Genomic DNA, 25,874 nt, shown 5'->3' on the forward strand with positions numbered 1-25,874 from the left:
CCTGTGTGGTCTGACTGCAGGACTGCAGTTGGGTCACCTGGGTATATACCTGTCCTCTGCAGATACGGGGACACCACCCCGGCTATGCTGCAACACATGATCCCACACTAACCCACACATTTGCAAAGCATGTCCCCTGCCCCCTTGTGGAGGGCCTCCCCCTTGCTGGCACCCTGACACATCCTCTTCCCACAGCCCCCTTCCTGGTGTCAGCTTCACCCAGAGAAGTAGAGAGAAGAGGGGCAGCTGACTACAATCCCAGGAGTTCTGCAAAGCCTCTGTGTGTGTGTTTGTATCTGTGTGTCTTCACTCTTGTGTTCCAAGCTTTATAGGGCTTTGGGGGAGAGGCCACCCCCTTGGGCCAGGTTACCATGACAACCACTGCAGGTGCACACCTCCAATTTCCTCTGCTCGCTCACTCCCACCCCCACACACATAGCCACTCTGGCCAATTCAGGGGAGACACCGCCTCTCTGATGGGAATCTCCCCACCCCGCAGCCTCCAAGTTTTCTCCCCTGTCCCTTGCCTGCCTTCTCAGGAAGCCCCTGGGCTGGGGAGAGGGCCAAGGAACAAGGCGGGGCCCTGTGAAGAGATTACCCCTCAAATCCAGTTTCCTCTAGGGGCTTAGTGCTAATGAGTTAATATTGCTGTCACCCTTGATTTGGGAGGATGGAGGCTTCCGAAGAGGCCTCCCTGGATAGAGCATGAGTAATCAAAGGGTCAGGAGCCCCTGTGGCTTTGTGCATCCTTCCCAGTCAGAGGAGGATCCTTGGTTCTTTCTATAAGGGCAGCTGGGCCAGCCCAGCCTGGGGCATTTCCTGTTTACTGGCTTGGAAGGGAAGAGGAGGAGGTTTGGGGGTGAGAGGGAGTTGTAGGGACATTGATGGTACCAGGAGGCCCTGGGAAATCCTTATGACTCAGCTGCTCTTGGTGGGTCCCTGCACTCTACTCACTGTGGCCCCAGACCCAAATTTCAGGTATCCCCTTGCCCTTGCCAAGGGCACACCCTGTCCTTGACTCGCTGTTCCAGGTTTGCCCTTCTTCTCCCTGAAGTCCCTGACTCTGGCGCCTCTGTGGACCTGGATCCCTTCCACTGAATTCCATGCCTCCTTGTTCTAGCTCCGTCTACTTCCATCCAGGTCCCCCCTCTTCCTCACCTCTTTCCCATGGTCCTTCCCGACATGTCGCACTCACTCCCTTCATCTTCTAACCCTCTTTTCCTCTTTTCACCACAGTTCTCACCTAAAGCCCTACTTATCTGGGGCCTGCCCTCCTTCTCCCTCCTTTTTCTTGCTTTGGCTACAGAATTTCCAAGCAGAATTCCTTCCATCCACTCATTCATTCATTCATTTATTCATGCAACAAACATTTTTGGTGGTGGTAAATAAGTTAAACAAGGTTCTTGGCCCGGCGCGGTGGCTCACGCCTATAATCCCAGCACTTTGGGAGGCCGAGGCGGGTGGATCACAAGGTCAAGAGATCGAGACCATGCTGGTCAACATGGTGAAACCCCATCTCTACTAAAAACACAAAAAATTAGCTGGGCATGGTGGCACATGCCTGTAGTCCCAGCTACTCGGGAGGCTGAGGCAGGAGAATTGCTTGAACCCAGGAGGCGGAGGTTGCGGTGAGCTGAGATCGCGCCATTGCACTCCAGCCTGGGTAACAAGAGCGAAACTCCGTCTCAAAAAAAAAAACAAGGTTCTTGCCTCCTGCAAACTTTTTTATTCTAGTGGGAAGAGGCAGAAATTGAATGCATACAATGATCAAATAATCATAGATTGTAATACGATCAAGAAGAGACAAGGGGGGCCTGCGACCAGGATTGAAAGGGACACCTTCTATTCCCTTACTTAGGTATGTTGTCAGGACAGGTCACAGATAGCAGCCCTACAAGGGCTACCCTGAGGCAGAGGTTTGGCAGAGGCAGTCCCCCAGCTCATCTGCAAGCAGGGGGCATGGAAGCCACTAGACTTGGATGCTGTCCCTCCATTCCCACATGTTCTGATGGACACCTGCCTCCTTAGTCAACCATGACAGAGATATAAACTCAGAAGACCTCGACCTCCTGCCTATCACCCCAACCTCTGCCTCTGCTCCCACGCCACCAGCTTTTTCCACCTATGGGGTCTCCTGACAAGGCTGAGGAAATGAGGGTTAAGGGTACCAGTCCTTGGGAGTCATGTCTTTTTTTTGCCCCTAAAGCGGGGCAGGGTGTGCACTGAACACAGGGGCCAAAAAAAGACATGACTATGCAAACATATAGCCTAAAAGCTTCAGGAACGACTACTGCTGGAAGAAATGAAATATACATGTGCTGAGAGGGTTTTGGAGGGATCCTGGCCAGGAAAGGGTTCACGGGGGCAGCTTTCCTGAGTATAGCATTTTGAGGGTTGGGGGTAAGGAGGGCATTGGACATATGGAACAGCTCCAAGCCACGTGGAGTCACGCGCATATGCACAAACACAGCTCAGGGACTTTGCCCTTCCCAGTGCTGCAGCCCCATGAAATATTTAGGCTTCTGGACGCTGCTCATCCCTTATTGTCCCCCTCAGCAAGTATGCTTCCCCTACATCATTTATAGCTGTCCCCTTTCCTCCCCTCTGAGGCCTGCAGAGGACGGAAAAACAGACCCTAAGCTGGAGGAGAAGTGTGCCCCTCCAGACCCTGTGGGCAGAGGGCAGGATCCCAGCCTCACCCCCTACATGGGGACACCATAGTGAATAGCTCTGGGAGCCAGGCAAGGGCGATGAGTCTGGGAACTGAGAAGCAATCTGGGCCCCCCAAAATGGAGAAGCAGCAGCAGGAGGGGATTGGAAGATGCAGATGTCCTGGCTCCAGAAGGACCCCAGAGAAAGGACAGGAGTCTGGAGTGATGACAAAAGCTGCCATTTATTGAGCCTTTACAATTTACCATGCTAGGCAATTTATGTGCATTCTCACCTTAAATCCACACTGCATTTTTGGAATGTGTTATCCTCATCTCATAGTTAGAAAACATGATGCACAGAGAGGTTAAGTAACTTGTCCGAGACAGTCAGCCCATCCAGCTCCAGAGACCAAACTCACACACACCCTGACCTGTGTGGGTGTGTGGCAGGGGAGTCAAGCCAGGCCAGCGTCCACCCTACTCTCTCTCTCCCCAAAGACAGGGCTCCTCTCAGTATAATCCCCTCCTCCTGCTCCTCCTCCATTCCCCAGTGGTTCGGCCCAGATCAGCAACCCTATGTCCTTCATCTGTTCCATAGACAAACATTGGTGGCCAGAGATTAGGAGACTCCCAGGAAGGAGAGAAAGGAAGGTGAGGAGCTAGACAGGGTGAGCAGGAGAGAGCGAGAGTGAGAGCTAGAACTAGAGACAGAGATAAATATAGGAGACAGATAAGAAGGGGCAGAGTGGAAAGCAGGTGGGCGTGAGGGGATGCTAGTGGCAGCTGGGGGGCTGTTAGAGTGACCCATCAGCCTGTATAGTCACAGCCCACCCCATCCATTGGGTAGCAATAGAATGGATGCCAGGTGGTGTAAGGAACTCCCATCCCCACCTTCACCCAGTTCTGCCTCCACCCACCCTCCCCCTTCACACCCCTGCTTCTCCTTCCCCTCCCCCATTGTCTTCTCCGGTACAATTCTAATTAGACTAAGTGACTAAGAGGTGGTTTCCGGCTTGAACACAGCCAATTAGGCGGGGAAGAAGGGAAAGTAGCTTCCCCAAATCTCCCACCCCTACCCACCCACCCCCCGCCTCTGCCTTTTTCACCTAGACCAAGAATTCCTTTTTTTTTTTTTTTGAGACGGAGTTTCACTCTTTTTACCCAGGCTGGAGTGCAATGGTGAGATCTCAGCTCACCGCAACCTCCGCCTCCTGGGTTCAGGCAATTCTCCTGCCTCAGCCTCCTGAGTAGCTGGGATTATAGGCACATGCCACCATGCCCAGCTACTTTTTTGTATTTTTAGTAGAGACGGGGTTTCACCATGTTGACCAGGATGATCTCGATCTCTTGACCTTGTGATCCACCCGCCTCGGCCTCCCAAAGTGCTGGGATTACAGGCCTGAGTCACCGCGCCTGGCTAGACCAAGAATTCTTATCCCAAGACACCAGACTGTCAAGAGAAGTTCCCTTGATCTTGCCCACTCCTCACTGCCCACTGTGCCCATTACCTGTGTCCAGACAGCCCCTAATCTACTGCTTAGCTCCCACCCTGAGCTCCTCCATCCTCAGGGCCCAAATCCACTCACTTCTTCCTGGCAGGGGGTATAAGAAAAGGGTAGGGGTCTCCTTGGAAGGCTATCTTTCTAAGTCTCTGTACTTCTCTCTCTTCTCTTCTCCCTCTCCCTCTCTCTCTCCTCTTCCTCTGGCACTTATTTCTAACATCCGTGGACCAGGCCTACTGGTTGCCATGGAGACGCACGGTGCAGCTGGATGGTGTGTGAGTGTGTGTGAGAGGAGCCGTGTGCGCTCTGTAGCAGGGGCGGGCGGCTGTGTGAAATGTATCCATGTTCCAAGAAACATTCCTTGAGGGGGAATCAGACAGGGATCCAGGCTGCCTCCCTCAAGTGAGACCCAGGCCAAGGGGGAGATTCCAAAAGGCCTAAACCCCATAAACCCCTTGGCCATCTTCCTCTGGGAAGCACCCTCCCCTCAGCCCCTGCAGGTCAGATCCTAAATTCTGTTTCATCTAGGCTCTGGACTGGCAGATTCTGGAGGGGCCTATTCTGCTCCTCCTGCCCAAGAGAACTAGGAGCCCCAGAACCCACTGGGAAAATAGTAGGCTGAGACCTGTCCTGACACTGGGAGGGGGGTTGGGGGCAGCTATAGAACAGCTGAAAGATTAAGCTGGACAGATGGGCTGACTGATGAGGCCCACATCTCCCCAATACTGCTCCAGAGGATGGAGGTGGAGGGAAAGGGGTTGCCTCAGCAGGATGGAAACTCCCCTCCATCATCCTCACTTTGCCCAGGTTAGAAGAAAAGAGAGATCCAGGTAACTGCCCTCAGGAAGCTTAGCATCTTAGAGTAAGTACTCAGACTATGCTTTTTTCTCCCACCTCAGGGCCTTTGAATCTGCAATTTCCTTATATCTGGAATGTTCTTTACTAAGCTATAAACCTTCAGGGTTTCTTTTACTTTTCTTTCTTTCTTTTCTTTTTTGAGACAGGGTCTCACTTTGTCACCCAGGCTGGAGTGCACTGGCCAGCCTTCAGTTTCCTTGCAGAGGCTTCCCCAGCTAGGCAGGGTAAAGCAGCCCCTCCCTCCCCACCTCCAGTTACCCTCCCTCATGTCCCACTGTTTGTTTCCTTCACAGCACTTTAACACAATCTATAATTATCTCATTTATTTGTTTATTGTCTGTCTTTCCTCTAGAATGTAAGTTCCCGGAGAGAGAGTAGGCATCATGCCTGTCTTATTCAGCACCTGACACAGTGCCTGCCACTTAGTAGGTGTTAGATGTGTGCTAAATAAAAGAGTGGACAAATGTTCTCATTGAAGCCCCACGATAACCTTCAGTAATGGTAAGCGCTATTCTCCCCACCATACAGAAGAAGAAACTGAGGCTCAGTCACCTGCCCAAGGTCATGCCACTAGAAGGAGGTACAGCCAGATTTCTAACATAGGTCTCTGATTCCAAGTGTGATAGAAGGTGGGGACCATTCTTTTTTTTTTTTCCAGAACAGGTCTTGCTCTGTTGCCCAGGCTGGAGTTGAGTGGCGCAATCTCGGCTCACTGCAACCTCTGCCTCCCGGGTTCAAGAGATTCTCCTGCCTCAGCCTCCCAAGTAGCTGAGATTACAGGTGTGCACCCCCACGACCATCTAATTTTGACATTTTTAGTAGAGACAGAGTTTCGCCATGTTGGCCAGGCTGGTTTCAAACTCCTGACCTCATGATCTGCCCGCCTCGGCTTCCCAAAATTCTGGGATTACAGGCGTAAGCCACCACGCCTGGCCAGAAACCATTCTTAACTAGTCTGAACTGCACCTGGTTCATCTTCCTGTCTGTCTGCCTGTGTGTCTCCACTCCCAACCCAGGCATCACCAGAGAAACCTGGGGCAGGGAAGGAAGGAACACAGAATCCAGAATAATGTAAATCTGACCTTTTCTTTCATAGACTTAAAATCTGTAAATGGTTCCTCCCCAACCCTTCAATCCAAGCACTTTAAGTTGACCAGCAGGTCGTTAGTTCTGGCCCCTGCCTTCTTCTCCAACTTCTCCTGCCCTCCTGAGCCACCTCACCTTCTCCTCCACCTCCAGACCCTGGCACACACTTCTTCTCAGACTGCAAGGCCGACTCCTTCCTGAGTAGCCTATCCCTTATCTGCCCTTTGAAACTCAGCTCTGGCACCACTCCTTCCAGGAAGCCTCTAGACTTTGGAGGAGACTGTGCCTTTGGGTCTCCTGCCAGAATTTCCGGCTCAAGACAGGGCCGAATAAAAGATATGGTCGTTGTTTACCTGTCTGCCTTTCCCACAGAGACTGTATGTCATTCTTGGGGTCCAGTGCCGGTCTGGCACATGGGAGGGGCTCAGGAAATGTTTTTAGAATGAGTAAATCAAGCAGTGACAGGATTCTGGTACCCAGTCGGCCACCTCATCTCCCCCAACTTCCTTAACTCCTGACATCTTTTCCTGGGCTAGGCCTTGACAGAAGGAGCTCCTCAGCCTCCACTGCCGGGTCCAGTCGGGGTGGAGACAATGTGGGGCCCTCCCCCGCTGTTTCAGCGCCTCTCCTAAAGAGGTGAGGCCTCAGGTTTAGGGAAGGGTTGCCACAGCCACCGGAAGCGGGGAGGATCTGTGATTCTGTAACTGGAGATAGGTGGGGGGATTGGGGTTGCAGATTGAGGTAGGGAGCTGACCTAACCCTGTTGAGTCAAAGCCTGCCCAAGAAACCTGTGCCTTTCCTCCCCACACCCCCGTCACCCCGCCGCCAGGCTCTCGGCGCGTCTGATCCGGCCTTCCCTTCTTCATTCCCTGCCCCGCTCCGCCCCCAACGGCAGCTCCAACTTGGGTCTCTCCGAAAGCAGCAAGGAGCCTCGGGGTGGGCTCTAGGCCCCGCGATGCTCCACATCTGGGGAACGGATGAAGGGGTGCCAGCAACCCCCGCCTTCCCCGCGGTCGATCCGGGTTTACACGAGGCTCATCCGGGATTAGTCCCTGCGCTCGGCTAATCCCTCAGCTGCTGGACCGACCTCGGGGTCCGGAGCGAGGCCCACACAGCACCGGGCCGGGGAGCGAGGACGCGGGCCCAGCAACAGCGCGCGACGCGGTGGGGGTCGGAGGAGGGAGCAGCGCCCCGGGAGGCGGGGCCGGGAACCTGCTGATCCGGTCTCTGTTTTCCGACTTCTCCGGAGCCGGTGTTTACCCGGGAGCCGGACGGAGGAGGCCGAGGCCGATCAAGCCCGGAAAGGGGGAGGGGAGCGCAGTTGGAGACCGAGGCTGAGACCTTTTCGGTTGCCGTCCCCTAAATCGACTTCCAATTCTGGTTCCTGAGCGTGGGAGAACCCGACAGACAGTTGTCTCCCGCCCCTTATCCCATCCAGTTCCGCAATTCACACTCGTTGCCAAAGAGTGGGGAGTGGGAATGGATACACCCGGGAACGATTGCACGTCTTGGAGGCGCCGGGGGAAGAAGGCAGCGCAGCACAACCTTCCTCGGCAGCCACCCTCACACCGTCCTGCACCTGAGTTCTGGGGGAAAGGGGTGCTCACAGCAGGTCGGACCCAGCGGAGCTAGCAGGGGTCACTTTGAGGTGTATGGACTCGGGGTCTGTCCTCAGTCCGCGTCAGCTCGACCCCATCCCCGATTAACACCAGTGCAAGTCTCAGTCTCGTCCTTCGCGTCCCCCAGCCCTTTCTAAGGTCCAGATTTAGCTCCTACTATCCACGGGACGCAGGCCCGAGGACCCGGAAGAAGCGGAGTGGGGTCCGGTTTTCACACTTTTATTGTAAAGCTCGGGAATAATTACACGGGTCTTTCATTGACAGCTCAGCAAACAAACCGGAAACGAACCGAACCGGAGGGGGTAGGGGCGGTGCCTGCGCATGCTCGCGGCGGGGGTTGGGGGGGGTCAGAAAGAGAAAGACGGAAAGAGACAGAAATCATTACAAATCAACGGGATTGTGCTCGCAGCGCCAGGGATGGGGTGGGGGAGGGGGCCCTTCCCGGGAGGAGCGAGGCGGTGGGAAGTGGCACGAACCAAGAGAAACACGACCCCAATGTGGGCACCCGACGCGCCCAAAACCCCCCACCCCGACCCCCACCCCCCTACACACGAGAGAGACACGGCCCCCCTCCCCAATCAGGTAACCCGAGGAGACCCAGTCTCCCCTCCCCATGGGCAGACACACCCGCCCGAAACCCGGTGGGAGAGACACAGTCCCCCCTCCCGGAGAAGTCCCCAGTGGAGAGGCCCCTTAAGAGACTTTCTCATGGCCAACACAAGCCCTCCCAACACCCGGAGACAGCCCCAACCCAGGGAAGAAATGGCTCCAGAGGCCCCACCCTCAGGAGAGAGAGGTATCTCAGGGCCCCTAGGAGAAAAGACAACTCAGAGATGCCCAGCCTCATCCCAAAGTGCTGCAGGGCAGAGAAACCCCGTAGGAGAGATGGGGGCAGGGCCAGAAACATCCCTTCCCAGACATGCTTCAGAGATAGCCCCCTTCCCTGGGAAGAGAGATGGCCCCAGACTGACTTGCCTTAAGTACTCCCAGGAACTCTGGGAGGAAAACAGGCTCCCCAGAGAGCCTGGATAAGCGGGCGAGACATGCTCCCGTGGTCCTCAGTGGGAACACATGTCCCCCAGAGACTCCCAAGGGGAGAGATAGGGCCTAGAGAGCCCCCAGAGGTGAGAGATGCCCAGAGAACTTCCCCCCACCCTGTGATGTGAGACATGCTTCAGGGACCCTAGGAGAGAAATATGTCCCCATATACCCTTCCCCTACTGAGAGACATGCCCTGAAGTAGGGGGATGGGGACCGACTAGGTCCCCTCTAGGAAGACACAGACTGGGTCAGGCTGGGTTTGAGGGGGGCTCTCCTCTGGCCAAATGTCGCCTATTGGTACATAAAACTGTACACGACACAGGCATTGGGGAGGGGCTTCACAGACCTAGGACCCACAGGTGTAGTCCCCAGTGCTGTCACCATCCCCTGCCCACCTTTGGTTTCATCTCTCCAGTGCCCAGTTGGTAACAGATGCAGTGCCCTGGCCCCAACCAGGGGGATAGGGGCTCTGTGTTTGCCTGTAGGAAGGGCTTCTGCTCTGTGCTTCTCAGCCCTCCCAGCCATCTGGGCCACCTCTTTCTTCTGGCTTCTCCATTGTGCAAAATGCTCCTCTGCCCTTCCACTCAGTGCTCAGGGGTCTCTAAGACCAGGGCAGGGTACCCAGGCCACCAGGGGCTTCCAATGGGAGTCCACTGACCCCAGGAATGCCGCCTGTCTGGACCACCTTCTCCACCAAGCAGATGGGCCTCATACAATCTTCTTGCCAGAATCCTGATCTCCAGGACCCAGGACAATCCTTGAGGCCACTGCCCCACCAGCTGGGCACCCAATACTACCAACTCTGAGACTATTGCACCTGCCCCGTTTGTGCAGGGGAAAAGGGCTGTCTCATTAACAAGCCCCCTGCCCATTTCCTGGGCCTCCCCCAGGGAAAGGAGCCTTTGGCCAACCCCTAGACCTGGCTGCTGCCACCCCAGCCCACTCTACCCCTTCCCCTCCATAGAAGGGCTATGTATGCTGGGGCTACCAGCCTAACAATGCTCTCTTTCCTAGCACTGTCACCCCAAGCCAAGTTAGGGGTAAGGGGCAGAGAATAGGGTGATTCTTCAGCCCCCTGGCTTTTCCTGGGTGGGGGTGGGGTCTTTGGGGTACAGGAGTCAAGACCCCAGCAGCACAGCTCCCAAAGGCACCAGACGACCCAGCAGCCTGTACCCACCCCTCCCACACTTGGGCCACCTCCCCAAGCTTAGACTAAGTCAAGCAAGGGCCATACCCTGAGTCTCCAGCCTCCCAGCCTGGGCCCCTAGGGAGCTGGAGAGGTATGGGCCAAGGCAGTGGGGGTTTCTGGAAGGAAGAGGGGCTGAGGCTTTGAGATGGCCACAGTGGGAGATGGGGGCTCTGCAGGACACCCCTTACACCCTGGCCCCCTGAGGTGAAGAAAAGAACTCCACCTCATCATGGCTGACTGGGCTTCTCTGCCCCCCAACCTCCCTACCTCCTCCCCCATGGGACCCCTGACCCTGGCAAAGGGAAGCCCAACTGGAAGAAGGGGGCCTGGAGCCCAGGGTGCCCTGAGGCAGCCCTCCCACCCCCTGAGATCAAGGCAATGGTGGTTTTACAGGCTGACGGGTCAGTCATGGCAGGGGCTGGGGGTTGGGGAGGCAGGGAGGGGGCAGGATGCAGGCCCCCTGTATCAGGAGCAGCACCCAGCCACCCGCTGAGCAAACCTTCCTGCTCCCAACTCACCCAACCAGGCCAGAGGCACAGTCATCCCACCCCTGTCCAGCTGCCCCCCACAGCCTCAGGGCCCCTCTGTGATGCTCATCTGGATGTGGGAGGCCAGCCTGAGCGGGGATCCCCCCCAGGGCACAGCGCAACAGTTCCAAAAAAATAGAGATTTGTATTTTTTAAAAAAAATTAAATAAAAGCCCAGCTCTGCTGATAGGCAAATGTTACCCCCGTCCCCACCCCCACCCACCCATTGTTTTCCTGGCCTGCACCCCCATCCCACCATGGCCCCAGGGGTATTTACAACATGGAACAATAGAGGCCTGGGTTGGGGGGGCACTGCGGCAGGGAGGAGGGGGCACAGGGCAGGTTCCCCGCCAGAGGGGTCCCCCAAGACAACACAACATCAACAATAAAAGTTGCAAATCAGGCAGAAATGGGAACGTCATTCCAAGGTCCTTATATACAGACACTGCATGACCAGCAGGGAAGGGGGGCCCAGATGGGACTAGACGTGGGCATGTGGCAGGCAGGTGGGCCAGCCCAGGGGCAGCAAGGGAAGACGAGGCCTCCACTCCACTCCCACCCACCCGTCCCTACCCCACCTTTGGTAACGAAAGCCCTTCAGGGAGCCCCTAGCGGTCAAGAGTTTCCTCTGGGAGCTCCCAGGGAAAGGGGCTCCCCAGTTCAGCCCTGCTTCAGGGCTAAAATTGGGCGTGCTATCCCCGCCCTGGTCGGCCATGAGGGAAACAATGAGTTAGGAGTGTGCTGCCCACCCTTGACTCCACTATCTGCCCAAATTGAGGGGGTGCTCCCTGGAAGTCAAGGAAAGGAGCCCAGTCATTGCAGAGGAGCCCTCTTGGGCATTAGCTGGGGGAAGCCCCATAAAGGGGAAGGGGCCTCTAGGGGCTGGGAGATGGAAATGAGGGGAGAGGACCTGGACCCTGCATGGGAGAAGGGCCAGCGTGGTCATGAGGCCAGTGTTACCCCCAACTTGGGGCCCTGGCCAGGAAGTCCACGCTGAAAGGGTCTAGAGTGAGGCCCTGGAATGGGCTCATTTGGGAACTGGCCGGCGGCTGGGGGAGGGGGGCCGGCCGGCCAGAAGGGGGCTCACAGGTAGATCTCGCGCTTGGCCGTCTGGGCAGATGCCGGTGTGGCTGCGGGTGGGAAGTCCGAGGTCTGGGTCAGGGGGATTTCCTCCAAGGTGGCCGAGTCCTTGCAGGAATCATGGCTACTGTGGGAGAAGGCACTGTAGGAGGGCAGGAGGCGCACGGGGGCCGTTTTGGTGTTCCGGTCTTCCGGGGGACTGGGGCTGCCGGCGCCCGCAGGCTCCTGCCCTCCTCGGTCCTGGTAAGGCACGAAGGTGGAGAGTTTGAGGGCGCTGCTCTTGGTCCGGCGGCTGGGAGATGACTGGCCAGGCATCCAGCATGTGTCAGAGTGGCCAAACTCACTGCACTCCCGGGTACATGTGCCTGTCATGGCGACATCAGGCAAAGGGCGAAGGTCTGTAGGAATGAGCGGGGAAGGACAGTCATCAGACATACAGCGTCTGCGAAGCTTTGCGTCATGGCCTCCCACTGGCACCTAAAATCTGCCTCATGACAGGGGTACACGCCCCTTCCTCCTGACCACTCAACTCACAGGCATACACACCCTCGAATAGACACATATACACCCACCATCCACCTACTGTACACACACACACACACACACACACACAGTATCTATCCTTTCTTTTTCTTTCTTTTTGAGACAGAGTGGAGTCACCCAGGCTGGAGTGCAATGGCACCATCTCAGCTCACTGCAACCTCCACCTTCCCAGTTCAAGCAATTCTCCTGCCTTAGCCTCCCGAGTAGCTGGGATTACAGGTGCCCGTCACCATGCCTGGTTATTTTTTGGATTTTTAGTAGAGATGAGGTTTCACCATGTTGGCCAGGCTGGTCTTGAACTCCTGACCTCAGGTGATCCACCCTCCTCGACCTCCCAAGTGTTGGGATTACAGGCATGAGCCATTGGGCCCAGCCTTATCCTTTTTTTTTTCTTCAAGACTCTTTTTCTCACTCTTGTCACCCAGGCTGGAGTGCAGTGGTGTGATCTTGGCTCAATGCAGCTTCAATTTCCCAGACTGAGGTGATCCTCCCACCTCAGACTCCTGAGCAGCTACGACTATAGGCATGCACTACTACACCTGGCTAAATTTTTGTATTTTTTTTTGTAGATATGGGGTTTAGCCATGTTGCCCAGGTTGGTCTTGAACTCCTGAGCTCAGGCAATCCTCCTGCCTCAGCCTCCCAGAGTGATGGAATTACAGGCGTGAGCCACTGAACCCTAAATAGACACATTTCTTCCAGACTCACCTACCCTACAGTGCTCTTCTCACACACCCACCAATTTTGGCCTCAGGTGTACAAACACACTCTTATCTAAGTACTGCCTCCTCTATCTTCAGACTGGCTTCAACATCCAAATCTATCCTCAGGCAGGGTTGAGGAAACCCCCATCCTCATTGAAGGAAACAATCAATCTCTCTCTCTCCCTCCCTCTCTTACACACACATAGATAGTCATGGATGCACAAATCTACTATAGTGAGCACCTCTATTGTCAGATAAAATTGGGCACATGGCTTCCTTCAGAACCCCCTCAAGCCTCACATGCTCCCAGTGGTCCTGGAACCCCCACCCTCCCCCAGCACAGCGAGGCCTTGCTTTAAAGCCAGGGGGAAGGGAGAGCTTCTATGTGGGGTATTCACATAGAGGCACATACTCACATCCACAAGCACGCTCATGCAGCCCCTCCCCACCTCACTCTGGCCCCTAAACCATCCACCACCCCTGGCCTTGCCCCGGCTCCCTGCCCAGAACACCCACGGGAACAGGAGTTGGCTGCCTGACATCAGCAGTAGCCGGTGTAGTTGCTGGGCAGCGGGGGTCTCCATGGGAACGGCTGGGCCACGAGCACTTCCTGTCACAGCTGTCCCTGTCCTGCCCTTGCTCAGGGACAGCACCAGGCAGTGACCCCCCCCAGGGACATGGCTGAGCAACACTGCCTGGGACAGGGGCTCCCCTGGCACCACCCACCCTGGCTTGGCCTCCTGCCAGTGCCAGGTGAGGAGGGGACAGCTCTGTTGTTAACCCTCAAAGTGCCAAGGCTCTACAGCTCAGAGCAGAGTTGGGGGTCCCAACATAGCTCAGAGCAGAACATGGGCACTGGGTGGTCAAGGCTGGGTGCTGGGCAGAGTCCCACAGACCCCAGACCCCAGAGCAGCTCCCACATACCTGGCACTCTGCCTCAGGGCCTGCTCCGGCCAGCCGGCTCTGCGCGGGCACAAAAAGGACGAGACGGGCATGAGATCACGTATGGAGGGGTGGGGTGGGGTGGAGGACACTCTGAGATCTAGTGCCTGGGAGGTTAGACAAGGGCCCTGTGCCTGAGGCAGGGGAATGAAACCTTCCATCTTTTGTGGGGAAGGGAGGTTTTAAATTAAGGGAGTGGATGAAACCCGAGGACAGCTCCAAGTTAGAGTCTTTCCATCTCAGGGGCTAGCTCGTTCACTCTCCTCCTCCACAGGCTGCTATGGACGCCTTCACACATACACACGCATGTGCACAGCACCCACACTGCACACACACTTTCTGACAGCATACCTCAGCATCCATTCCCATGCTGATCTCTGCTCCAGCTCACACCTCCCTTTTGCCATCATCCTCCAAATCCCTCCCAGTCAGGTCTTTCTCCTCACCAGACCTCCTGCCTCTCTTCCTCAAAGAGGTGCCAAACCTTCTCCCACTCCTCTCCCCAGTGGATTGTCACAGCGTTCTCTGAGACCCCTGTAGCATCCAGGGCCCATTTTCTATTCTCAAGGCCCTCCTATCCATTAGAGGACCACCACCCACCTCCTCAATGCTTCCTCACCATTATATGAGCCTTCTGGCCACCACGCTCAAGTCCCTGTTCCCAGGTGGCAGTGTAAACATGGCTGGATACAATAGCTTTGGAGTCAGAGAAACCTGGGTTTGTATCCCTCCCAGGTCTGTCACTTTCTAGATGTATGACTTTGGGCAAGTGACTTAGCCTCTCTAAGCCTCGGTTTCCTCCATCATAAAGTGGGTGCCATAAACCCACTCAGATCACAGAGTGGTTCTGGGGATCAAATGTGTGTATACCCGAAAGCCCTCCTCATGGCGATGATGACTGAACACATAAGAACTCAATACGGCTGGGCGCGGTGGCTCATGCCTATAATCCCAGCACTTTGGGAGGCCGAGGGAGGTGGATCACTTAAGGTCAGGAGTTCGAAACCAACCTGTCCAACATGGCAAAACCCCATTTCTACTCAAAATACAAAATTAGCTGGGCATGGTGGTACATGCCTATAATCCCAGCTACTTGGGAGGCTGAGGCAGGAGAATCGCTTGAACCTGGGAGGTGGAGGTTGTAGTGAGCCAAGATTGTGCCACAGCACTCCAGCCTGGGCAACAAGAGCAAAACTCCATCTCAAAAAAAAAAAAAAAGAAAAAGAGGAGGATTTGTTTAGGGCCTCGTCACCATTCCCAGGCTTCCACTTATTCCTGGGGTGCCCTGAACATGGTGCTGTGCCTCACCATTCTCGGGGTGCTCCATCTCTCCTATGCTGCCGTCAGGGGTGGTGCGCTCATAGTGATCCTCAGGCAGGGCCAGGGGACCGAGTCGAGGCCCCGAGGATGACTTGCTGGATGGTGTCTCAGACTCCTCCAGGCCACTATCATAGTAACTGTGCTGGGATGGGTCCTGCAGCTCCTGGGCCTGGCTGGTGGCCGAGAAGGTGACGCGGCGGTGAGGTAACTGCAGGGAGAGAGATTGTCACTACTGACCACCCAGCTTGCCCACAGGGCCCACCGCCATACCAAGCCCTAGTACAAGCCAAGCACCACCCTCCCTAGGCCTCAACAGCAACCAAGAAGGGACCCAGGTCCAGCACAGCACACTCCTCCCAAAAGCACAGGCCCCAGTAGAAGACTGCTCCTAAGTTCTAGGACAGCTCCTTGTACAGCCAAGTCCACATAGTGGAAGTCCCAATACAGCGCAGGCCCCAGTGTTATTATAGCCCCTGCACCACCCCAATAACCCTCATCCAGTGCAACCATTTGTTATAGCACAACCCTTTTAGCTCTAACCCAGCTTCCCAATATTGGCACAGCCTCCCTTTAATCCCAAAATGGCCTGTAATACAGTGTAGAGCCCAATACCAGAGTAGCATGATACCACCCTACTCCCCTAATTGCAGCACAGCCTCTAAACACCAGCATAGCTTGCAATTTCTAGAATAGCTTCCTAAAAGCAGCAGATTCCTAACTCCCAAACAGCTCACCAATACCAGAACAGTTCCCTCATTTTCAAACAGCACCCTCCAAACTCCAGCTCCTCACCTGTCTCACTGCTCTTGCCACTGTCTCCTTCCAAATGAGGGCCAACCTTTCTTATCCTCTGTTCCTCATCCCTGGTTTGTGATGTTGCAGCAGCCTCAGGACTCCCAGCTGAGGCCTCTCCCATTCAGCCCCCCATCCCCATTTCACTCCTCTCCAGAGAGATCTGGGAGTGAAAAACAGAGGGAGGAGCCTGATAACAAACCAGGGCACCTGGGGGAAGGGGGCAAAGCAGAACAATGGAAACTCCCCAGTCTTCCTGATCAGGAAATAGAATATTCACTGGAGAGGGTAGGGCCCTGCCAGGAGCCTGGATATGGGTTGGGGGTGGGGAGGGCATGGCACCCATTAGGGATTAGGAAAGCTGGTCTCAAAAGGAGACTCCTTCCAGGAAATAGGAAGGAGTTTCTGGGAGGGCTGCCGGTTATGAGGAGCTGGATGAGGAGCCAGACTTGGAGGCTTGGACTGGGGACTGGGGACCGGGGACTGGGGACTGGGGACTGGGGACTGGGGACTGGGGGTCGGGGGAGTGGAATGGTGACAGGCTGCTCCCAGCCAGCAGGCCTGTAGGCCTGCCACAGGTTAATGATCAGCCCTGGAACCTGGCAACCTTAACTTGGCACTTGGCACAATCAGCCAGCTGCCCAAATACCCACTTGGGACTGCCACAGATTTTTCTGCCAACCAGAAATTAGGAGTTGTGGAGGGCGCAGACCCAGGGCCCCTGGAGGCCAGGGGTGAAAACAGCCAAGCCCAGGGCCCTGCTGATGAGTCTCCAAGCTCCTTCCAATCCTTCAAGACTTTGGCAGTGCTTTGTCTTACTCTGTAACTCTGGATAGGTTATGAAGATGGCCAGGGGAGGTGGCCCTGGCTTTGTAGACTTACCCTCCTAAAGCCCCATTCAAGGCAGCTAGGGTGGGAGAGGCTATCAGGACAGGATTTTTGGAGCTGCCAGGAAGGTAGTCCAGAACTGCCTCCCCACTATCCCCATTCCTGAAGATGGCTCCCCTCATCTTCAGGAATAAGCGATCGTTCTTGGGATCCTTGTATTGATCTAAAACACTAAAGGGTCTGGGTGATGACTGATAAGGTCTCCAAACCTGACATGGACTTTTGGATCTGGGAGGCTACAAAGGAATGTTGCCCACCTGGTGGAGGGGTGAACAGGGCCCACAGGGTCTGGGGGGCACGGGTAGCACGGTTGTTGGTGCTTCTCTTTCCAGTTTTCTTTCAGGATACTGGCCAGCAGCCCCACCGTCCTGCAGAACCCACACCTGGTCATTGAGGGCTTCGGTCCTGCCTACTAAGCTAGTCGCTTCGTCTCTTTTCCCATGATTCTTTTCTGTAAAATGGAGGGTTGGGTTACACCCAACACTTAATGTTCCCTCTAATTTTATGACTATCAAATTATAAAAGCCCAGATCAAAAATCTCTCTCAAACTCTTTGAGTCCTGAAGCTCTAGACACTTGCTGATTATTTCCAATCGGCTCTGCCTACTGGCCGTTAAGATTCAACATGTCTGAGACAAAATTCTTCTTCACTTAGCTTCTATATGGGCAGTCATCTCATCACTGTCCCATTACTCAGACTCAGAAGGCTGATGCCTACCTGGAAGTCCTGGGAGCTCTCCCCTCATTCCCCATCCCTATCCCATATCCATTTATCTCTTGAATCCTGTGGGTTCTTTCACCCTAACCTTGGCCAAATTTATCCATCCATCACCCCCATTGCCACCATCAGTCCAAACCTTAGAGGTTCAGTCCTGTACCTTCATCTCTATGCCCTTTTAAGCCCACCATATATTCCAGTGAACTTTCTAACACTCAGTTCATCTAAAACACTCATGAGCTTTCAGGGATTATTTCTTTCTGAAGTACTTTTGGCTCCTATGTCCTCTACAACCTACAGTTCTTCCAGTCTCGTCTTTCAGCTTTCTCTTATGCCCTCCATTCTTGCCAGAATATTACTTTTTCTGCCCTTTCCCTGCCTCCAACTTGGTTCACTCCTGCCGCAGGAGTTTGCTCACACAGTGACCCTGCAAGGAGGCAGGGGACCCTCCTGCCCTAATCCTGCTCCTCATTGACAAGTTGGCTCGAGTTGTACTTTCTCCTTCCAGAAGCCCATTTCCATGTCCTGTGTAGTTTTCACATACTGTGCTTGTCAAAGGAAGGGAGGGGCAATATGGTGAAATAAATTCAGAAAACTCAAGAGGTGAACAAAATTGAGACTGGGCATGGTGGCTCACACCTGTCATCCCAGTACTTTGGTAGTCTGAGGTGGGCAGATCGCTTGAGCTCAGGAGTTGAGACCAACCTGGGCAACATGGAAAAACCCTGTCTCTACAAAAAATACAAAATTATCCAGGTGTGGTGGTGCACACCTGTAGTCGCAGCTACACAGGAGGATTGTTTGAGCCCAGGAGGCAGAGGTTGCAGTGAGCCAAGATTGTGCCAGTGCACTCCAGACTGGGCGATAGAGCAAGACCCTGTCTCAAAAAAATAAAAATTAAAAGGCCGGGCATGGTGGCTCAAGCCTGTAATCCCAGCACTTTGGGAGGCCGAGGCGGGTGGATCACGAGGTCAAGAGATCGAGACCATCCTGGTCAACATGGTGAAACCCCGTCTCTACTAAAAATACAAAAATTAGCTGGGCACAGTGGCGCGTGCCTGTAATCCCAGCTACTCAGGAGGCTGAGGCAGGAGAATTGCCTGAACCCAGGAGGCGGAGGTTGCAGTGAGCTGAGATCGCACCATTGCACTCCAGCCTGGGTAACAAGAACGAACCTCCGTCTCAAAAAAAAAAAAAAAAAAATTAAATTAAAATTAAAACAACGTCTAACAGGTTCCCCCCTTTTTTGGAGGACTCTACAGAGCCTTTAATAGTTGAATTAAATAGTAATCATGATAATAATTAAATAGTTGAATTTAATAGTAATCATGAATCTCTTACTACCAAAACTAACTTCATCACAGAACCCCTTTTTTATAGCAGAATAGATAATAGAACTGCCTGCTTTGTGTTTGAATCTGGCTGCATCACTAGTTTTCACTTCTGCAAATTGAACATTAAAATGACCCATATATAAAGAATTATGAGCACTGAATGAACTAATTCACACAAAGTGCTTAGCATGGTACCTCCCACCTCATAAGGATTCAAAAAATGGAAGTGAGTGGTAGCAGTAGACGTAGTTTCATGAAGTAAGTTGGGAAAAGCTTTAGTAGGGTACTTCTCATTCAACTCTTAAGACTCTCAATTGCCTCATCACTCACTTATCTGTCTTGTACAAGTATAGCCATTTTTCCTCAGGGTCTAGTACCATGCTGAGCACTCAGTGGAAACTTGGCCTATGTGTGTTGATGATGACAACAGGTGGTGTGATTTGGTTGTATCTGAATATTGAGAGAAGACATTCAATGTGGCTCGATGTATGGGTTAGGATGGATTAGAGCTGAGTAAAAGACAATTCTTCAGACCCTGGGAAAGAAAAAGAAGACACTAAAGGAATAGGAGAAAGATAGAAGCAGTGCCAGTAAGGACAGAAAAGGAAGAGAAAGAATGGGAGGTCAGGAGTTGCTGGAGGTCATGATGTGGTTAGGTCTCACTTTTCCAGGCCCCACTCCTCCAAGACCCCGGGAGTTTTTACTTTGCCCTCTCCCCCACACCCAAGGCATTGGGGGAGTGGATGGAATCAGAGGAGAGAGCTGGCACCTTATTCCTCCTGGGAGTGTCTCAAGCCTCTTTAGTCACCATGGAGATAGGTTGCCTCTGGCTTCAGAGACTCCCCCAGGACCTGAGGCCCCTTAGCCACGCTTTAGCCTTCCTCCCACTCAGGCACAACCAGAGACGGGGTAGACCCCGGAGAGCAAGAAGTGAGAGACGGAGAGAGAGAGAGAACCAGCAACCCAGAGTGGCCAGAGCAAGGAACGGAAAGAGGGGAGGGTGGTAGCATCACAGGCAGAAGGCAGAACTAGGAAGCCTCTGCTCATGAGCAGGGGACCCCCTAAGAGTGGGGGTGCAGGGCAGGTAAATGCAGAGAACTTCGGAATTCCCTCTTCTCCCCCTCGGCCCCTCCCTTTAGCTTGGGCTGGTGATCATGGTAGGGAGACAGAAGGCAGGGCCAGCTAATTGCTGGTGTTGAGTGCGGTGGTGATGAAGAGGCTGGGGAAGGGACTTAAGGGAAGGGCTTGCCCTGGGGGAAGGTGGCTGGTGTAACTGAGAGGTTCTTTGCCTTCACCCAAGGCAGGAAGGCTGAATGCCACCCCCTACCAGGTGCTCCAGTCTGAGGTCTGTCAGAGGCAACTCAGTTTGAGCAGATTAGAAAAATCCAGTCTCAGATAGGGCAGGACTTGGGTACAGCTCCACCTCCCCTTTCTGGAACATTCTTAGGAAGAAAGCCCTACAGACATGGGGCAAGGGGACACACTGCCAGACATCTCCATTTGAAGGCTGGTCAGAAGGGCACTTTCCCAGATGTGGATAGAGACATGGGGGTGGATGGTAAGATGGTAAACTAAGATAGTGTGGGGTGCAGTGGGCAGGTCTAGGATGTGGAAGGGGCAAAGAGAAGGGAAGGGGAAACTGAAGTAGGACTGAGGACAAAGGGCTGCTTCCAGTCTCTCTCGCTTCTTCTCTCAGTTCCAGAAAATAAGAAACCAAAACTCCAAAAATAGAGAACTTTATTGTCAGGGCCAAGGGCATGTGGAACCCCACCCCAGGAGCCTAGTGGTGAGGAAGAGGCTGATGCACAGGACACACAGGAGGCACAATGGGGAACTCCTCCTCCCTGGCACACTCCCCACTCAGTTATCCACGGGACCGCAGTTCTCCCTGTTCCCTCCTAGAGAAGCACCTAGGGCTGGTCTGATAGAGACCTAGGAAATGGAGTAGACTTCTTCCCCATTTCCCTCCCCACTTCTGCTCACTTGGCCCCCAGTCCCCACCCACAATCCCCAGCAGCTGGTCCAGGGTCTGGGGACTTGGCAAGTCACTTCCCAGTTGGGAGAGGGCAGAGATAGAGCCCACCTTCCCTTAATCTTCACTCAGCCTAATCCCTGTGCCTGGGTGAGGCAGCAGTGTTCTCACCAAGGCCCCACCTCCCACTGCTGGCTCAGGCAGGCCCTCACACAGGCAGGCACAGTACACCTGCTCCATCACTCCCACACCTCGGTCCAGATGGCTCCGTGGTAGGGGTGGGGTGGGGGCCGGGGTGTGCTGAGCCGAAAGGGCTGGCCTACCTGCTTGCTGGGGTATTTGGGGGGGTTGGTTCGGTAGCTGTAGTCGGAGTACTGCTCAGAGCCCGTGGACGTGGTGTCCCCGGTGCCCACGAATGTGTTTGCAGGTGGCAGGTCCTGTACCACCTGGTGCTTCTTGGAGGCCGAGGGTGACTGGGGCTGCAGCTGGATGGAAGGCAGTGGGGAGTTAGAGCGGTAGTGGCGACCTAGGTCAGGGCTGCCTGGTGGGTAGTTGAGGGGCAGGTGGATTCGGGGACTGTCCCCAGGGGCGTCACTCATCAGGTTGAACTTGAGGGACTTCTGTAGCCCAGCCTCATCCTCGTCCTCCACTGGCTTCACAGGCTTCGGGGACTTGCTCTTCTTGCCTTTGCTTTTGTTTCCCTTGGAGGCCTTGCCACTGGGCTTGGGGGCGTACAGGTCCTTGGTCTCCTTTTTACCAGCCTGGTAACCACTCTTGGCCTCCCGCTGCCGGCAGTAGCGCACAAGAACCGCCAGGGCAATGAGCAAGGCCACGGCCACCACACCAGCCACCACACCAAAGAGAATGTTGCCACGCTGCTTGGAGCGCTCGTATTCTGGATCCCCAGCGATGTCAATATCCAGTGGCGTGTCCAGGCTGTGGCCCAGGAGGGTGTCCAGCAGCGTGCGGTTGGCCAGAGTCTCATTGACATAAAGGTGGACCAAGGCTGTGCCATAGCGTGGGGGCTTGCCGCGGTCACTGACCTTAACCACCAGGCGGTGTAGCCCATGGTGGCGCCGCTCAATCTCCTTCTCCAGGGTGATGGCACCTGAATGTGATCCAATCTGGAAGAGTCCGTAAGGGTTGCCACCTGCGATACTGTAGATCAGCTCAGCGTTGACACCAGAGTCAAAGTCCTCGGCTGCCACTTGGCTGACCGTCTCACCAAGACGTGTCTGGGGGGTCAGCAGCCGGTGAGAGGCATTAGAAGGAGCAGTGATATAGGGTGCATTGTCATTCTCGTCTAGCACATTGATGGTGACACCAACATAAGCTGAGCGAGGTGGGACGCCACCATCCACTGCCTTCAGCTGGAAGGTGTAGGTGCTTTGTTGCTCTCGATCGAAGCTCAGGCTGGAGAGGATGGTGCCTGTGCCATTCTGGATAACAAAGTCACCATTGTCCTGCTCCACTGAGAGCTGCACCCGGGCATTCTCCCCCTTGTCTCCATCAATGACAGTCACCATGCCCACTGGACTCAGTGCTGGCATGTTCTCCATCACTGAGAAGTTGTAGCCACTCAGCATAAATTTGGGGTCATTGTCATTGCAGTCAAGCACATTGACAAGGACAGTGGCTGTGCCTTGGAGGCTGGGGCTGCCCCGGTCAGCTGCCACCACCTTCAACTCATAGCTGTCCCGCTGTTCCCGATCCAGGGATGTCTTCACCTGGATCTCTCCAGTCTCAGGTGAAATGGTGAAGAGGCCCTTCGCAGCCGGCTCAGGCTCCAGAGAGTAAACCAGCTCAGCATTAGAGCCAGAGTCAGCATCACTGGCAGTGACCTCAGCAATCACTTCACCAGGTTTGTTGTTTTCCGGGAAGGCGACCTCAGTGACACTCTGAGTGAAGACAGGTGCGTTGTCATTGACATCCACCACCTGCACCTTGAGGGAGTTGGTGCTGGAGAGTGGGGGGTTGCCAGAGTCCACAGCCACAATTTCAATGGTGTAGTCTTTGACCTTCTCATAGTCCAGTGGGGTGGTGGTCTGCAGGAAATACTTCTTCTTGCTGTCACTGCCTGTCTCACTGGCCTGGCGCAGCTGGAAGGGTACATCACCTGCCACCACACAGGTGACAGCTGCATTCTCTCCCTCATCTCGGTCAGATACCTGCACCAGGGCCACAGCTGTCTCCTCTGCCACATCCTCTGAGATGTTAGCCATCCCATCTTGATGGGTCACCAGTCCTATGCCCCGGATCTCAATAGTGGGGGCATTGTCATTCATGTCCTTCACGGTCACCACCACCTGGGCACGGGCACTCTTGGGGTTGGTGCCTCGGTCCTTAGCAAGCACTGAGAAGCGCAGGGTGCTTAAGTCCTCACGGTCCACGGGGCCCTGAACAGTGATAAGTCCGGTGTTCCTGTCCAGTCGAAGAAGACGCCTCACAACTTCGGGTGCCTGGTGGAACGTGTATTCAATCTCTGCATTGGCACCTTGGTCTGAGTCATTGGCCTTCACCTATGAGGCAGGAGGGAAAAACAAGAACAGAGATGGTTTAGATCAGGGATAGCAAATAAAGGGGCATGTGTGCTGCCAATGTCCTTTCCAACAAGCATGGCAGACACAACCAATCCAACATCGCTCCCTTTCCAGAAGCCATGTGTGTACTGCCTTTTCCCAATTCGGACACTCTGGCAGGCATTACTAACCTATTTTCCTGAAGAGCCCAGATGCAGCCTGCAAATCCTAAACAGTGCTATTGGCAACTACTGGAGATGGGACAGGGCAGAATTAAACTTCACTTGTCATTGCTCTATGGGCCTACACAAATACCAGGAGAGGATGAGGATCCAATAGAACTAGGGAAGCCGTTTCACCAATGAACCTTGCCTGAACCCTCCTGCAGAGACGGAGAGGTGTGGCTAGTTGAGATGGTGTACATGCCCGTATGAATATGCACAATATGCACGCGTGTACATACGTTGTGTGTACAATTGTGTCAGAATGCATGATTATGTGTTTTTTTGTGTGAGAAGGTATATGTGTTTGTGTATGTGTGTTTGCACACATTAGTAAAGACTCACATGCCTACCTGAAGGCCCCAGGTATGGGGGGATTTCTTTTGAAAGAAGTCAGGTAGGGTTGTGGGTCAGAGGAGCCCTTCAGGCCGGGCCCCAGCCACCGCTCTGTCAAACCGGGGAAACCTGTTTCAGCAGCTCCTTCTCCTCCCGGCTGGCACTGGCTGGCAAGGCACCAATGTGAGGAATCCGGCCTGAGCCTGCAGCCAGGAGGGAGGGGTTGATGCAGGCCACAGAGCCTGCTGGCAGTAGGCTGGGCTCCCAGCATCAAACAATGAACTGTCTGTCCCTTCGCAGTCAGCGGGCACGCCCTCCCACGCCAACTCTGACGCGCACTCGGCCCAACTCTATACAAACATGGTTGGTAATGGGGCAACAGAACCCAGGTGGGAACAGCCACAGGGTACCACTAGACAGGGACTGGAGTTAGGTCACAGCCAGACAGAATGTGACAGCTATGGGGAGTGAGGGGAGAAAAACCATAACTTGGCAGAGTCTCTGGGATAACAGAATAGAAGAGTCCTGGGTTCAAGTCTCACTTATACCACTTCCCCAGTAACTATGTGACCTTGGGCCAATTATTTAACCTCCCTAAGCCTCATGAATATGTGAAATGGGGATAATAATGTAACCTATTTCACAGAATTGTGGTGAGGATCAGATGGGATAACACAGTAAAAATGACTGATACTGCCTGACACAGGGGAAGTGCTCCCTAAATAGCATTTATTTCTCTTTTTGTCTGTCTAACTGTCTACCCTCCTACCTGCCTGCCTCTGAAAAATCAGTGCTAACGCAGTGCTGTGCAATGCACCTAGTGAGCCCTCAAGCCACTGTCAGTCCTCTCCTCCTTGGCAATGGGAACTCTAGCTATCCCTGTTTGGGCTTTTTCTACAATGAAGACTCCAGACCTGTAGCCCAAATAGCTCCTGGGCCTCAGGCCCGGCCTGCAGCTCATAGGATGCCACGGTTCCCCAGCTACTCTGGTCGCTGCTCACATCTCTGGGTGCCAAACCCTAACAGTTTCTTCTCCCCTCACCCCAGTCTACCTGTCACAAACTTTATCATGAGGATCCCCACTGTCTCCCTTGCCTCTAGATTGGTCATCCAGCTTCTTAACTGCCTCTTGTCTTACCTCCCTTTGTCTCTATGATTCTTGGCTTCAGTCTCCTTCCCATCCTTGCTCAGTTCTGATTCTGCTCCTTTCCCATGGCCTGTTTTCTTCCAGCCTAGCTGACCTCTTGGTTTACTCTCTGCTGTACTCTTCTGCTTCACTGGGAGGTGGTAAAGCTGTTACACACCTAACAGCTTTAGTCTCAAGTCAGACTCTTGGATGTGGCAAAGGTGGACCCTGAACTCAACAGCTGTAGGATATCAGGCAAGTTTTCTCATTTCTATGGGCTCCATTTCCCATCTGCAAAATGGGGATAATGCTTACCTTGTACTGTAAGGATTAAATGATATAATACATATCATGTGTTTAGAACAGTGCCTGGCACCTAGGCTATTATTATTTGCCATCCCCGACTGTCTGTCTCCCTTTTCTTTCTCGGTTTCTTTTCCAGGTCTCAGTCCACCAGCCTCTAAAAAAAATAGACTGCAACTCCCACCCATCTCCCGCTTCAGCTTGAGGACCTAGGACTGAGGGTTTTCCAGGATAGGTAACGGTGTCCAGGGCAGGCCGAGCCTCCGTAGCTCCCTCACAACAAAGAGAGAGGCATCTTCAGCCCATGGGGAAGGAGAAAGGAGCTGGGCTGGCAGGAGGCCAGAACTGAGATGGCAGCGGGAGATACACCCACCTGTCGGCAGGGACGCGGTCTTTGCTCCCTCCCAGGCCCCAGCCCCACCAAGCTGCCCAGCGCCTGGGGCAGTTCCCATGGAGAGGGGTGCTGAGAACTTCAACAGAGGAAATTGACCCCCCACTGAGCTCACTGTGCCAAGCACCCTACACCTATGGGCACCCCATGCCTAGGAGAGGAGGCAGATATACAGACACCCCATTATGTCTTTTCAGGACTCTGAGGGACCC

The 25,874-nt window shown here is 54.2% G+C and overlaps 1 protein-coding gene across 7 annotated transcripts in view; it reads right to left on the reverse strand.

Moving 5' to 3' along the window:
* Nucleotides 1-7,919: 7,919 nt before the first annotated feature.
* Nucleotides 7,920-25,874, reverse strand: part of PCDH1 (protocadherin 1) — a 28,374-nt gene continuing 10,419 nt past the window's right edge. For 3 of the 7 annotated variants that reach the window (XM_035287230.3, XM_035287215.3, XM_078361735.1), the window contains exons 3-5: nucleotides 21,090-23,285; nucleotides 15,051-15,270; nucleotides 7,920-11,951 (exon numbers count right to left, since the gene is read on the reverse strand). In XM_035287230.3, coding sequence (XP_035143121.1) covers nucleotides 11,557-11,951; nucleotides 15,051-15,270; nucleotides 21,090-23,285 — 2,811 coding nt within the window. In that variant the 3' untranslated portion in view covers nucleotides 7,920-11,556. Of the gene's footprint in view, nucleotides 11,952-13,724; nucleotides 13,764-15,050; nucleotides 15,271-20,514; nucleotides 23,286-25,874 lie in introns of those variants that run through there. The other 4 variants (XM_078361744.1, XM_078361741.1, XM_035287237.3 and 1 more) reach the window with 2 other exon arrangements.

The sequence above is a fragment of the Callithrix jacchus genome, chromosome 2, assembly GCF_049354715.1.
Source record: "Callithrix jacchus isolate 240 chromosome 2, calJac240_pri, whole genome shotgun sequence".
In the NCBI taxonomy this organism is placed as follows: Eukaryota; Metazoa; Chordata; class Mammalia; order Primates; family Cebidae; genus Callithrix; species Callithrix jacchus.